The 15,603-nt window shown below is 50.7% G+C and overlaps 1 protein-coding gene across 1 annotated transcript in view; it reads left to right on the top strand.

Annotated features, from left to right (window-relative positions):
• The window catches only part of LOC142257668 (uncharacterized), a 41,464-nt gene that overhangs the window by 11,430 nt on the left and 14,431 nt on the right, over positions 1 to 15,603 (top strand). Inside the window, exons 2-4 of the mRNA XM_075329806.1 lie at positions 8,483 to 8,596; positions 9,606 to 9,732; positions 13,830 to 13,922. Coding sequence (XP_075185921.1) covers positions 8,528 to 8,596; positions 9,606 to 9,732; positions 13,830 to 13,922 — 289 coding nt within the window. The 5' untranslated portion in view covers positions 8,483 to 8,527. The remainder of the gene's footprint in view (positions 1 to 8,482; positions 8,597 to 9,605; positions 9,733 to 13,829; positions 13,923 to 15,603) is intronic.

The following is a 15,603-nucleotide window of genomic DNA, read 5'->3' as shown; positions in this document are numbered from 1 at the left end:
CTTACTGTTCTCCGGTGCGGGCTGTGTATCAGGTAACCATAACGACGAGGGCGGAACTTCCTGCCAGAGCGCTGACGTCAAAGGCAGAGCCGCTTGCCTCTGATTGGCCAGCACGCTGCCTTTCACAAGCGGTGACAGGAACCAGGAAGTTCCTGCTTCGTTGCTATGGATGCTGATGCCTGGAGTGGAGCAGAGCACTACAGGACCCAGGAGACCGGCGATGAAACGGAAGAACAGATATTATATGCTCCCCTTACCTTACGTTCCACCTCCGGCCTCATAGTACTTGTAGTTTGCCGCGATGTACCCGGGAACTACAAGACCCATGAGACCAGCGGTGGAACAGAAGGTAAGGTGAGCATAATACTGTATGTGCATGCGTGCGTGCGTGTGTGTTTGGTTTGTGTGTGTTTGTGCGTACATGTGTGTGTATGTGTGGACTGCAAGTGCGATTCAGAGCGCGGTGGATGTACGGAACCGGAAGTGTGTGCGGTGAGGATTTTGCTCGTACACTGCAAAGCTTTCTCGTAAAGCGAGTTACAAATTTACAGAAAGCTTTGCTTGTTAAGCGAAATTCTCGTTAAGTGGGTTACTCGTTAAGCGAGGTACCACTGTATATATGTGTGTGTATGTATGTATGTGTATATATATATATATATATATATATATATATATATATATTTATTAGTGATGGGCAGTCCGGCTCTTTTTGGTGATCCGGCTCCCATGGCTCCGCTCACCAAAAAGAGCCGGATCTTTCAGATCGTTCTCGGATTTTTACTAAATATGTGTTCACCCCAGGTGAACACAGATTTAAGATTATAATAACGCCGCCAAAGCCCCGCCCACCCGTGGCTACCCCCCCTCCCCCTTACAAGTGACCAATTACGTTGTTGAATGGGCGGAGTTTAGCCGTGGATGGGTGGGGTTTCAGCGGCAAAAAGAGCCGTTTAGAAATTTTAGTGGCTCTCACTGGTGATCCAGCTCCTGTCGGTCACTGCAGGGAGCCGGATCTTTTTGTCGGATCGTTCACGACCGACACATCACTAAAATATATATATATATATATATATTTGTATGTATGTATGTGTGTATATATACACACATATGTACATGTATATACACAGTTATAGGTCTGTGTGTCTATTACGTTGAACCTGTCAAAAAACTCCACTATCCTGTAGATATGGGGTTAATTGTGTTGAGAACCTGCCCAGCGCCCGCACCTTACAGGTGGAAATGGCCTATATTTCTTCCGGCAGCGTTCAGCTTTTGGTCATGAGGCGTGGGTTCAGTCACCGCTCTGTGTATAGTGAGTACCTGCTCCCCCGACAGCTGGGGCTAATGCAGAGCGTGCTGTCAGTCACTGCGGGGGAGGGGGCGGTGCAGGTACTCACTATACACAGAACGGTGACTGTAATTTGGAGCCGAGGGTTGACTTTCTTTTTCGGGATGAGAACTGTTTGGTTTTTTTTTCCTATTTTGGGATAGATATGATTTGTTGATCTTTATTTGTTACAGCAACAAGAAAAAAAACACAATTTTATCATTTGGAGCAATTTTTGATTTAGTTTTTTTTATCTTTATTTTTAACTAGCTGTACTACCCGGCTTCGCCCGGGTTAATAACTGCTGTTAACAAAATAGAATGTATTAACATTCCCGGGATAGAATGTATAAATAGAATATATTAACACCCGGGATAGTAACTGTCCCTCTGTTTCTCTCCAATTCTCTGTCTGTCTCCCCCTCTGTATATATCTCTCTGTCTCTCTATCTTTGTCTGTCTGTCTCTTTCTCCGTCTGTCTCAATCTTTCCCTGTCTGTCTCTTTCCTTGTCTGTCTATCTATGTCACTTTCCCTGTCTGTCTCTTTCCCTCTCTTTCCCTGTCTGTCTGTTTCCCTGTGTCTGTCTCTTAACCTGTCTCTCTCTTTCCTCTATTTCCCTGTCTGTCTCTTTCCCTGTGTGTGTCTGTCTCTTTCCCTGGCTACATTGTGACATGCCAACATTCCATATAAGGGCGTGGCTACGCATTCTTCTGAAGTTCTGGCTGCACTGTGGCTCCCAGCTCCATTCGCTTTAATGGAGAAAGGTTTTTTGGCGAATAACTGTAAAGAGCGGGGTTAAAATTTCCCCTCGAAACATAGCCTATGACGCTCTCAGGGTCCAGAAGTGTGAGTGTGCAAAATTTCTTCGGCGCTCCATTGGGAGACCCAGACGATTGGGTGTATAGCACTGCCTCCGGAGGCCACACAAAGCATTACACTAAAAAGTGTAAGGCCCCTCCCCTTCTGGCTATACACCCCCCGTGGGATCACGGGCTGCTCAGTTTTCAAGCTTTGTGCGAAGGAGGTCAGACATCCACGCATAGCTCCACTGTTTAGTCAGCAGTAGCTGCTGACTATATCGGATGGAAGAAAAGAGGGCCCATACTAGGGCCCCCAGCATGCTCCCTTCTCACCCCATTCCTATTGGCGGTGTTTGTTAAGGTTGAGGTACCCATTGTGGGTACGGAGGCTGGAGCCCACATGCTGCTTTCCTTCCCCATCCCCCTGAGGGGCTCTGAGGAAGTGGGATCTTACCGGCCCCCAAGCCCTGAGGCCGGGGGTCCATCCACAGACCCATAGAACCTGCTGGATACGGAGCTGGGTACCGTTCAGGGACAAGGCCCTGCTACATTCAGGTACTCTGTGTCCCCGTATGGACAGGCCGCGCACACTCCAGACTTGCTGGGTGTGCTAGTGCGCCGGGGACAGTAGCGCTGCGCGCTGGGGTTACAGTCACTGCAGTTTCTCTGAGGGACTTTATGTGTTGGGGACTGCCGCGCCGGCCGCCCCTGGAGCGGCGGCGCGGCTGAGACTTGTGGTGCGCCGGGGACTTAGCGCCGACCGTGCTTTTACGACGGCGGCGCTTATAAATCTAGTCCCCGGCTTTTGCGGCCTAGCTCCGCTTCGTTCCCGCCCCCACCCTGTCAATCAGGGAAAGGGAGAGACGCTGTTCTATAGTCAGCGCCGAGGGCTGGAGTCTTATTTACATACTCCAGCCCTCTCACTAGGCACAGTGGGACGCAAGTTTCCCGCTTTTCGTCTGGACACACCCAGGGCCCGCCCCTCTCCACAGGACGCCGGCAGCCATTCCTGCATGCAGTCTGGCTGGAGAACGGACACAGGCTCTGGGAGACCCAGACAAGGGATTTCTGGCGACCACACACCCGCGTTAAGCGGGCGGTAAGCAGCACATTAGTGCTGGCCCCACTAGTGCCACAGTGTTATATTGGTGTATTTTTTTCTCTATACCATATATATATATATATATTGCACTGTAAGGTCGCTTCTTGGCTGTATACCCTATATTGCTCTGAGGAGACGACAACATGTCATCCGCAAAACGCAAGGGTGCCAAGACACAGGCTGTATACACTGCTTGTGCCGCTTGTGGGGCTGATCTACCGGCAGGTTCCAATGACCCCCATTGTGTGCAATGTTCGGTCCCTGTGCCACTTCGTCAGCCGCAATCTATGGTGGTAGTGGCCCAGGCAGAGTCACCGGTGAACCCTGTCCCGGTGACGGGGACAGAGTTTGCAGTTTTTGCTGACAAGATGTCTGTCACTATGACAAAAATCCTAGAGACCTTGCAGGCCAGGCCAGTTACTCAGACCATGGACACTGCTGCGTCAATGTTCCCCGGTCCCCCTCAGTTGGAGTTAATCCGTGCTTCAAGGGGGTCCCAGGCATCTCAGGCTGAAGGCTCTGACTCAGATGACAGTCCCAGGCAGCCTAAGCGAGCTCGCTGGGAGAGACCCTCCACGTCATCACGCGGATCAGGGTCTCAGCGAGAAGAGTCTCTGCATGATGAGACAGAGCAAGGTGATCAGGAGTCTAATCCTGCTGCCGCTCTCAATCTGGATACTCCTGATGGTGACGCCATGGTAAATGACCTTATAGCGGCCATCAATAGACTGTTGGATATTTCTCCCCCAGCCCCTTCAGCAGAAGAGGCAGCGGCACAGCAGGAGAAGTTCCATTTCAGGTATCCCAAGCGTAAACTGAGTACTTTTCTGGACCACGCTGACTTCAGAGAATCAGTCCAGAAACACCAGGCTTATCCAGACAAGCGTTTCTCCAAACGTCTTAAGGATACACGTTATCCCTTTCCCCCTGACGTGGTCAAACGCTGGACCCAGTGTCCAAAGGTGGATCCCCCAATCTCCAGGCTAGATCCATAGTTGCAGTGGAGGATGGGGCTTCACTCAAAGATGCCAATGACAGACAGATGGACCTTTGGTTGAAATCTGTCTATGAAGCTATCGGCGCGTCGTTTGCTCCAGCATTCGCGGCCGTGTGGGCACTCCAAGCTATTTCAGCTGGTCTGGCACAGGTGGACTCTATCATAAGTCCAGCAGTGCCGCAAGTGGAGTCATTAACTTCGCAAATGTCTGCGTTTGCGACCTATGCTATCAATGCTGTCCTGGACTCTACGAGCCGTACCTCAATGGCGTCTGCCAACTCTGTGGTTTTGCGCAGAGCCTTGTGGTTAAAGGAATGGAAAGCGGATTCTGCTTCCAAAAAATGTTTAACCAGCTTGCCACTATCTGTAGACAGACTGTTTGGTGAGCAATTGGCTGAAATCATTAAACAGTCCAAGGGTAAAGACTCCTCCTTACCCCAGCCCAGATCAAGCAAACCTCAACAAAGGAGGTGGCAGTCGAGGTTTCGGTCCTTTCGAGGCTCCGGCAAGGCCCAATTCTCCTCGTCCAAAGGGACTCAGAAGGAGCAAAGGGGCTCAGATTCCTGGCGGGCTCACTCACGCCCCAAGAAAGCAACCGGAGGAACCGCTTCCAAGGCGGCTGCCTCATGACTTTCGGCCTCCTCCCTCCGCATCCTCGGTCGGTGGCAGGCTCTCCCGCTTTTGCGACATTTGGCTGCCACAGGTCAAGGACCGGTGGGTAACAGACATTTTGTCTCACGGGTACAGGATAGAGTTCAGTTCTCGTCCTCCGCCTCGGTTCTTCAGAACTTCCCCACATCCCGACCGAGCAGATGCCTTTCTGCAGGCGGTGGGCTCACTAAGAGCAGAAGGAGTGGTGATCCCTGTTCCTCTTCAGGAACAAGGGCAAGGTTTTTACTCCAATCTCTTTGTGGTTCCAAAAAAGGACGGCTCGTTCCGTCCTGTTCTGGACCTAAAGCTGCTCAACAAGCATGTGAACGCCAGGCGGTTCCGGATGGAATCCCTCCGCTCCGTCATTGCCTCAATGTCTCAAGGAGATTTCCTTGCATCAATAGACATCAAAGATGCTTATCTCCACGTGCCGATTGCTACAGAGCACCAACGTTTTCTACGTTTCGTGATAGGACACGAACATCTCCAGTTCGTAGCTCTGCCATTTGGTCTGGCGACAGCCCCACGGGTTTTCACCAAGGTCATGGCGGCAGTGGTAGCAGTCTTGCACTCCCAGGGACACTCGGTGATCCCTTACTTGGACGATCTACTTGTCAAAGCACCCTCTCAAGAGGCATGCCAACACAGCCTGAATGTTGCGCTGGAGACTCTCCAGACTTTCGGGTGGATCATCAACTTTTCAAAGTCAAATCTGTCACCGACTCAATCACTAACGTATCTTGGCATGGAGTTTCATACTCTCTCAGCGATAGTGAAGCTTCCGCTGGACAAGCAGCGGTCACTACAGACAGGGGTACAGTCTCTCCTTCATGGTCAGTCGCACTCCTTAAGGCGCCTCATGCACTTCCTAGGGAAGATGGTGGCAGCAATGGAGGCAGTCCCGTTTGCGCAGTTTCATCTGCGCCCACTTCAATGGGACATTCTCCGCCAATGGGACGGGAAGTCAACTTCCCTGGACAGGAAAGTCTCCCTTTCCCAGACGGCCAAGGACTCTCTGCAATGGTGGCTTCTTCCCACCTCATTATCACAGGGAAGATCATTCCTACCCCCATCCTGGGCAGTGGTCACGACAGACGCCAGTCTGTCAGGGTGGGGAGCAGTTTTTCTCCACCACAGGGCTCAAGGGACGTGGACTCAGCAGGAGTCCGCCCTTCAGATCAATGTTCTGGAAATCAGGGCAGTGTATCTTGCCCTACTAGCCTTCCAGCAGTGGCTGGAAGGAAAGCAGATCCGAATTCAGTCGGACAACTCCACAGCGGTGGCATACATCAACCACCAAGGAGGGACACGCAGTCGGCAAGCCTTCCAGGAAGTCCGGCGGATTCTGTTATGGGTGGAGGACAGAGCATCCACCATATCAGCGTTTCACATTCCGGGCGTAGAAAACTGGGAAGCAGACTTCCTCAGTCGCCAGGGTATGGACGCAGGGGAATGGTCCCTTCACCCGGACGTGTTTCAGGAAATCTGTCGCCGCTGGGGGGTGCCGGACGTCGACCTAATGGCGTCTCGGCACAACAACAAGGTCCCGACCTTCATAGCGCGGTCTCGCGATCAAAGAGCTCTGGCGGCAGACGCCTTAGTGCAAGATTGGTCGCAGTTCCGGCTCCCTTATGTGTTCCCACCTCTGGCACTCTTGCCCAGAGTGCTACGCAAGATCAGATCCGATTGCAGCCGCGTCATACTCGTCGCCCCAGACTGGCCGAGGAGGTCGTGGTACCCGGATCTGTGGCATCTCACGGTCGGCCAACCGTGGACACTACCAGACCGACCAGACTTACTGTCCCAAGGGCCGTTTTTCCATCGGAATTCTGCGGCCCTGAACCTGACTGTGTGGCCATTGAGTCCTGGATCCTAGCGTCTTCAGGATTATCCCAAGGAGTCGTTGCCACCATGAGACAGGCTAGGAAGTCCACTTCTGCTAAGATCTACCACAGAACGTGGAGGATTTTCTTATCCTGGTGCTCTGCACAAGGAGTATCCCCCTGGCCATTCGCGTTACCTACTTTTCTTTCCTTCCTGCAATCTGGGTTGGAAAAGGGCTTGTCGCTCGGCTCCCTTAAAGGGCAAGTCTCGGCACTATCCGTGTTTTTTCAGAAGCGTCTAGCACGACTTTCTCAGGTGCGCACGTTCCTGCAGGGGGTTTGTCATATCGTCCCTCCGTACAGGCGGCCGTTAGATCCATGGGATCTAAACAGGGTACTAGTTGCTCTCCAGAAACCGCCCTTCGAGCCTCTGAAGGATGTTTCACTTTCTCGTCTCTCACAGAAAGTGGCCTTTCTAGTGGCGGTCACGTCTCTTCGGAGAGTGTCTGAGCTAGCAGCGCTGTCATCCAAGGCTCCCTTCCTGGTGTTCCACCAGGACAAGGTAGTGCTGCGCCCCATTCAGGAGTTTCTCCCTAAGGTGGTATCCTCTTTTCATCTTAATCAGGATATCTCCTTGCCTTCCTTTTGTCCTCATCCAGTTCATCGGTATGAAAAGGATTTACATTTGTTAGATCTGGTGAGAGCACTCAGAATCTACATTTCCCGCACGGCGCCCCTGCGCCGCTCGGATGCACTCTTTGTCCTTGTCGCTGGTAAGCGCAAAGGGTCGCAGGCTTCCAAAGCCACCCTGGCTCGATGGATCAAAGAACCAATTCTTGAAGCCTACCGTTCTGCTGGGCTTCCGGTTCCGTCAGGGCTGAAGGCCCACTCAACCAGAGCCGTGGGTGCGTCCTGGGCATTACGACACCAGGCTACGGCTCAACAGGTGTGCCAGGCAGCTACCTGGTCGAGTCTGCACACTTTCACCAAACATTATCAGGTGCATACCTATGCTTCGGCGGACGCCAGCCTAGGTAGAAGAGTCCTGCAGGCGGCAGTGACCTCCCCGTAGGGGAAGGCTGTCTTGCAGCTCTAACATGAGGTATTTCTTTACCCACCCAGGGACTGCTTTTGGACGTCCCAATCGTCTGGGTCTCCCAATGGAGCGCCGAAGAAGAAGGGAATTTTGTTACTTACCGTAAATTCCTTTTCTTCTAGCTCCTATTGGGAGACCCAGCACCCGCCCTGTTGTCCTTCGGGATTGTTGGTTTTTTTCGGGTACACATGTTGTTCATGTTCAACGGTTTTCAGTTCTCCGATGTTACTTCGGAGTGAATTTGTTTAAACCAGTTATTGGCTTTCCTCCTTCTTGCTTTAGCACTAAAACTGAGCAGCCCGTGATCCCACGGGGGGTGTATAGCCAGAAGGGGAGGGGCCTTACACTTTTTAGTGTAATGCTTTGTGTGGCCTCCGGAGGCAGTGCTATACACCCAATCGTCTGGGTCTCCCAATAGGAGCTAGAAGAAAAGGAATTTACGGTAAGTAACAAAATTCCCTTCTTTGTGGCTGTAGCTGCGACGATGCGGATGCCAATTTCGGACATAGACACACACACACATACACATTCAGCTTTATATATTAGATGGGGAAAAAGGGGGGTGATTGGGACCCCCCTGATTGATGATTTATCACCTATTTATGAACTATGAGTAACTAGACGGAAGTGTATCGGGCTCGTTATCTGCTACTATTATTTTTTTCTCTTTTTTGCATGTTTTTAGACTTTCCGCTTGGCAATTTACAGGATGTCCAGTTAAAACTTGACAATGAGGAAGTTAAAGAAGAGACTTCCAGTGAAGAAGGCCTTGAAAGGGAGAAAGCAAAAATCTCCACCGGTAATTTCCATTTTTTTTTCCACTCTTGACAGTGAGGAAAATCCAGTAGCACAGAGACAAAAAATATCAATTTAGTCCTCGTACCGACTTGTTTGAAAGCCTCGATGTCACCACCGGCCGTGTGTTGGTGTCTAATGGGGCCGTTAGAGCTGTGACGTCATTCCTGATTTATGTCTATAGGTCTCAGTTACAATACCAAGCGTGCCTACTGGGGGGCTGTCAGCCATAAAATGCAGTATTGTAGGGGACCTTGCCCCTTTAACAACTATACTAGCACTGTACCTGTTTGGTTCACCTGTCGCGAGGCCAAGAGTTTGGTGCACCATTACGCTTCCTCACTTGCATATTGGGGCCATTTCTCCGCTTCTGATTGACAGTTCACTTTCCAGAGCGTGCACTGTCTGAATGTTGCTGGCGTGTGTGCAGTCTCGCACCTGTGCGTTCTTTTCCTTTTCTTCTGATGCCACTTGCTATGCTTGGGGCTGTAATCGTGCAGCAGTAGAGCGCGCATTGCCCACTGTTTGCTTGGGCAGGAACTTGCACGCCGGCAGCATTCTTGATTGTTCTTGCTCCTGAAAGTGAGTAGTGTTATTCAGAAGTGGAGGAAGATCCCCAACATGCGAAAGAGAAGCCCGGTATGGTCAAGCTTACGCCTTTTCAGTTGCGTTTTGGGGCCCTTTATATACTTCTTATTGACAGTGCTCGCTTTTTAGAGCGAGCACTCTACGAATGCTGCTGGCGTGTTTTGCCGCGCTTGCACGCAGTGTCCATATTCGTTGTTCTCCCTTTCTTTTTGTGCCAGTACTGGGTTAATTGAGCATCCTGAGAAGGGAGACAGAGGGTAACACATGCGGCCTGGAAGAGGCTAGCAGCATTCACAAACTGTACGATCTGGGACTGTCAATCAGAAGCAGAGGAAGGGCCCCAATATGCATTTTTTTTTTAGGATAGTAAACTCAACAATCTTGACGAGTTTCGGTTCTAAATGAACTTTTGATTTATGTTCAAGACTCAATCCGAGTTTGATGACGTTGCCGTGTACTTCTCACGTGAAGAATGGGGGTCTTTAGAAGAAGATCAGAAGGATCTCTACCGACAGGTCATGATGGACAATTACCAAACCTTCCACACGTTAGGTAAGTTCAGTGAAAGAGCCTCCTCCTTTGGTCCACCAGCACCACTACAATAACGTTGATGAGTTTCTATGGCTGCAGCTGCCTGGTCTGCTTTCTTAGGCTAGGTTCATACTTCCGTCAATTTGTATAAGTCACAATCCACGACTCTGGTAAACAACGGAATCCGTTTGGCGGATTCCGTTGTTCCCATAGACTTGTATGAGCGGCGGATTGTGACTGATGATGTTGCATTGCATCCTCCGCCCAACTGATCAGTCGTGGAACGACTGACAGCCGGACGGCAGCAACGCAGCTTGTAACGTTTTTTGAGCAGCGCAATCCGTAGGATTTCGCTGCGCATGCTCTCTGGCTCATTGCACACATAACCAGGGTACACATGGGGTTACTAAGCAATTGCTTAGTTACCCGATATTTACCCTGGCTACATGTTCAGGGAGCCCGACACTTCCCCGCTCGGCTCTGCCCCAGCACGGCACGCACGCGCACACACACACTCCCGCTTGGCTCCACCCACCCCGCACTTCGCCCCCTGCACACATTCTCGGCGGCTGAACGATCAGCTGATCACCCGGCGGCTGGCTGCTGTGAGCGATCGGCTGATCGCCCGGCGGCCGGCTGCTGTGAGCGATCGGCTGATCGCCCGGCGGCCGGCTGCTGTGAGCGATCGGCTGATCGCCCGGCGGCCGGCTGCTGTGAGCGATCGGCTGATCGCCCGGCGGCCGGCTGCTGTGAGCGATCGGCTGATCGCCCGGCGGCCGGCTGCTGTGAGCGATCGGCTGATCGCCCGGCGGCCGGCTGCTGTGAGCGATCGGCTGATCGCCCGGCGGCCGGCTGCTGTGAGCGATCGGCTGATCGCCCGGCGGCCGGCTGCTGTGAGCGATCGGCTGATCGCCCGGCGGCCGGCTGCTGTGAGCGATCGGCTGATCACCCGGCGGCCGGCTGCTGTGAGCGATCGGCTGATCACCCGGCGGCCGGCTGCTGTGAGCGATCGGCTGATCACCCGGCGGCCGGCTGCTGTGAGCGATCGGCTGATCACCCGGCGGCCGGCTGCTGTGAGCGATCGGCTGATCACCCGGCGGCCGGCTGCTGTGAGCGATCGGCTGATCACCCGGCGGCCGGCTGCTGTGAGCGATCGGCTGATCACCCGGCGGCCGGCTGCTGTGAGCGATCGGCTGATCACCCGGCGGCCGGCTGCTGTGAGCGATCGGCTGATCGCTCTCATTAGCCGGCCGATCATCTGTTCACTGTCAAAAGCCGGCCGGCTAATGAGAGCAATCAGCTGATCGCTCTCTCTTTTACAACGGAGTCTGACAATGAATTCTTATTCTTGTCATCCGTTGTACAATGCATCAGTCACAGGCATCAAGCAACGCATGTGATGGAAAACAACGGAAATGTGAATCTAGTCGTAGAGGAGTGCCTGTGTCTACTGCCCTCCCCTACACCTCTTTATTTTGCTTTCTGGAGACTAGAGTTTTCATCCTATTTATTCCTCCTAAGATATTCTCTCTCATCCTCCTCCCTGCACCCAGCGCTGCTCTCTTCCTTTGATCCTTCTCCTTAGTACCAGCTGGCACCCTTCTAGGCAATCTTTGCTTTTTTCATGCATCATGTCCTCCTCCCAGAAAGATCCTTTTAAGTACCGTCCTGTTTCAGTCATGATGTACTGTATTATTCCTTTTATATGACGCACTCCAAATTTAGAGGGGGGGGGAAAGGTTATAAAGCGGATCCCATTTTTTTTTTTTTTTTTGTTTGGTGGGGCGGAGGCGGTAGTGGAGTGGGCTCAGAAGAGGCAGGGGAGGTGGTGTAGTAGGGTGATGCTGCAGGCGGTGCAACAGATGCTGGCCGCGGGTGCTGTGAGGCAGGAGCAACACCCAGAAACTGTCGGCGGTGCGGGTTACAAAGACATGGTGCCTGGAGTCGGCACGTCCGGGCACCATTTTCCTTAAGGTTGGTTTCACACATCCAGCATCTCGCCACTCTGCCGGATCCGTCAGACTCCAGTACAGTGCAATACAGTACAATGGCATCGCGGCAACGTCCAGTCATATGATGTCATGTGACCGGAGCTTGCTGCAACGCCATTGTACTGTATTGCACTGTACTGGAATGTGATGGATCCGGCAAAGCGAAAAAAGGCCGGATATGTGAAACCGAACTTCGTCTGCTGCTGGGAGATTAATGTGCAGGAGGCGGTGTGTGTGCGTAGATGAGATCTTGAGCAAAGCAATCCGTCTGCGCATGTGCCGACTCCGGGCGCCATTATTTGAAGCCTGCACTGCCAACATTTTCAGGATGGCGGCCCCTGCCTCACCGTCTGCAGGATAGTGCACCACCCGTTGCATCGCCCCTGCCTCCTGTGTCCCCTCTCCACCACCCTCCGGTAAGCTACACTCGGATTATAAGACGCACCCCTCATTTTCCCCCCAAGTTTTTGGAAGGAAAAGTAAGTCTTATAATCCGTAGAATATGGTATTAGGTTCTTCAGACAGGTTTCTTTTGTGGTCAGCACTTGAACTCTACGACCCCTCAGTAATGTAGCACCCTCAGATTGGATCAGGACATTGACTCAGGCCTCAGGTACCCTGTGTAGTCTTTTCCAGTCTACGTTGCTTGCTCACATTGCCTTTCAGTTGGGTACCAAGAGTTTTTATTCCAAAAGACGCCCCATAAGAGAGCTAGGATTTCCTCTCACGAAAGAGGCACCCAAGACTGCTTTAAGTCCAAGCAGAAAACTAAGCTGGCTTTATGGAAACCCTTCTCATTGAGGGTGACTTCACCTCTCCTGCTCAGTCACTCAGTGGCCCACTAAGGCCCCTTTCACACATCAGTTTTTTGCCATCAGTCACAGTCCATTTTCTCGACGAATCCATCGTAGATTGTGGCAAAACTGATGCGACTTATTCGTTTTTCGACGGATCCGACTAGCTGGGGGCTAAATAATAAATTGGAGCATAATGAGTTAAAACAAAACTAAATTTATTAGATTCCGTCATTTGACGGTTGACGACGGATTCTGCCCCCTCAGGCTTCCATTCTACCAAACGACGGACGGCGACGAATCCGCCGCTGTCCGTTTTTTCAACGTACACAAAAAACGTTACTGTTCACGTCATCTCTGTCCAACGGACAAACATTTTTCGACGACGGATGAAACGTGAGGCCATCCGTCGCTTATACAAGGCAGTGTGAAAAAAACGAATCCAGCAGCATCAGTCGCCAGATCCGTTGTTTTTTTTTTCCCCAAAATCGACGGATTGTGACTGACAGCAAAAAGCTGATGTGTGAAAGGGGCCTAACTGGTTTGCCATGACGTGGTACATTCTGATCGGATAACCTCTTATTCAGTTTTGTACATTTTTGCTTAGTATGAATTTTAGAGGGGCGATCCATGTCTCCAATTCACCAAGAGGGGGCGTGGCGTAGTCAGACACTCCTGATTCCTAAAGATCAACACGCTTCATGAATCCGATAAGTGATAAGTGGCGTGCACCAACACCAGAAGTCTTACCCAGATTTCTGGCATGGGGGTCGCCCTAGATCGCCATGAATTAGGCAAGACACTTAGGCTATTTGCCCATGGGACAACGTACCCATGGAAAACCCACTGATTTATATGGATTTTCCAGATACACCGCAGATTTGCGCAAATACAGACACACCCCATGTTATCCTATGGGATTTGGGGAGTGCTGTATCCATGCTGTGTTTTTTGTGGCTATTGAATATGCTGCGGAAGTCCCGAAGCTGCACGTAACTGCACGTCAATTATTCCTGCGGAAATATCTGCGGATGTCTCGCCTTTCCACTATGGAGATAGAGGGCAGGACGTCGGCAGGTATTTCCGCAACAAAAATGCTCGAATCCTGCAGCAATGGATAGCTGTGGATTCCGGAGAGCAGCTGCGGGACATACCTGCAGCAAAGTCCGCAGGTACATTGTCCCGTGGGCACATAGCCTTACATAGAACCCCTGTCCATGGATGATGCACTGGTCTAATCTATAGCTGGTTTTCAGTGTGAATGGTGTTCTTTGGCTCAAAAATACTATAAAACCTCCATAGTCAATAACATTATTGCACAATTTGTTTTCAGGTCCCCGTAACAAAAAACCGAAATTAATAGCGTGTCTTGAACGAGGAAAAGATCCATCGATCACACGCCGGGGCAGACCTCCAAAAACACCGGGTACGTTTACATTTTTTTCTTTATTTGTTGCATTATTCCACGCACCATTAGCAAAAAGAAATAAATAAATAAATCCGTGTCAATTAAGTGAACATTTTCTCTTATGGAAGCAGATGGTGGGGAACCGTGGAGTCTCCAAAAATTCTTATACATTAAAGGGAACCAGTCAGGAGGGTCTTTTTTTTTGCTATGTAATATGACAGCAGAATGATTTAGAGGCTGAGATCCCGATTCTAGCGATGTATCACTTAATTTACTGGGTGAAGGAGTTTTGATAGAATCACCATTTTATCTTCTGCAGTGCTCGGAATGCTGAGCTGTATAATCCCGCCCACACTACTGATTGGCTGCTTTCTGTGGTGGGGGCGGAGTTGGGCTAGTGATAATCTCCTGGTGATAAAACAGTAAAATTTAGGTTGTCCTTCACTACATCATGCCTCTCTCAGATTGCATAGCAAAAACCTGCTGACAGATGGTCCGATGTGGTGAATCCCTTTAAAGGCTATCTCTACATGTGAAAGGCAATTGGTCACCAGGTTTATGCTTCTCAATCTGAGGGAAAAAGACTCTGATTCTATCTCGTGTGGGCTCTTTGCTGTAGTTTTGATAGTAGAAGTGTTTCACCTTCGAGTTGCCTTATTGATTATCATTGTCTAACTCCACCATCACCAATGAGTGGCCATTTTATATATGCACCACACATAGGAAGAACGCTGTTATTCGGTGGTGGGAGCATGAATATCGAAGACTGTATAGCAGGAATTTAACAGGGTGAGCAAAACTACAGCAGATAAGTGCTTTATCAAAACTACAGGAAGAAGCCCAGTTAGTGACACAGACTGTCTCACTTTATGCAGGGTAAAAATGTGACATATTAAAAAGGTGTTTTGAGCGTGCCCTCTCCTCCCCCCAGACCTGCGCATTGCTCAGAGGTCTTGATGCTTGAGCAATCAGTGGGGGCCTCAGAACCCAAATGTTGAGCTCAGCTTTTCAGGTCATAAGTCAGCATAATGGAACACAAAGAACAAGGACAAGTTACCCTATTTTTCGGACTATAAGTCACACTGTACATTAAAACACATTTAAGTTTTCGAGGAAAATAGCAAAAAAAAAAAATTTATTTATGATGCACTGTTATAAGGATCTGCTGCTGACACTGTTATGGAGGTAATGTCCCCAAATTATGTCATATTGTCCCACATCCTTGGCCCCTTCCAGGTATATACTGTATGTCCCCCACCCTGGGGTATATTGTCCCCCCACCCTGGGGTATATTGTCCCCCCACCCTGGGGTATATTGTCCCCCCACCCTGGGGTATATTGTCCCCCACCCTGGGGTATATTGTCCCCCCACCCTGGGGTATATTGTCCCCCACCCTGGGGTATATTGTCCCCCACCCTGGGGTATATTGTCCCCCACCCTGGGGTATATTGTCCCCCACCCCCTCTGATATATGTATATATGATTCCTCTAACCCTTGTATGTATGTCTGTACCTGATGTATATATGATCCCCACCCTGGTATATATGATCCCCATTCTGGTGTATATGATCCCCACCCTGGTGTATATGATCCCCCACCCTGGTATATATGATCCCCACCCTGGTGTATATGATCCCCACCCTGGTGTATATGATCCCCACCCTGGTGTATATGATCCCCCACCCTGGTATATATGA

This window comes from Anomaloglossus baeobatrachus, chromosome 12 (genome assembly GCF_048569485.1).
Source record: "Anomaloglossus baeobatrachus isolate aAnoBae1 chromosome 12, aAnoBae1.hap1, whole genome shotgun sequence".
NCBI classification, from domain to species: Eukaryota; Metazoa; Chordata; class Amphibia; order Anura; family Aromobatidae; genus Anomaloglossus; species Anomaloglossus baeobatrachus.
This window is presented reverse-complemented; position numbering and strand designations above follow the sequence as displayed.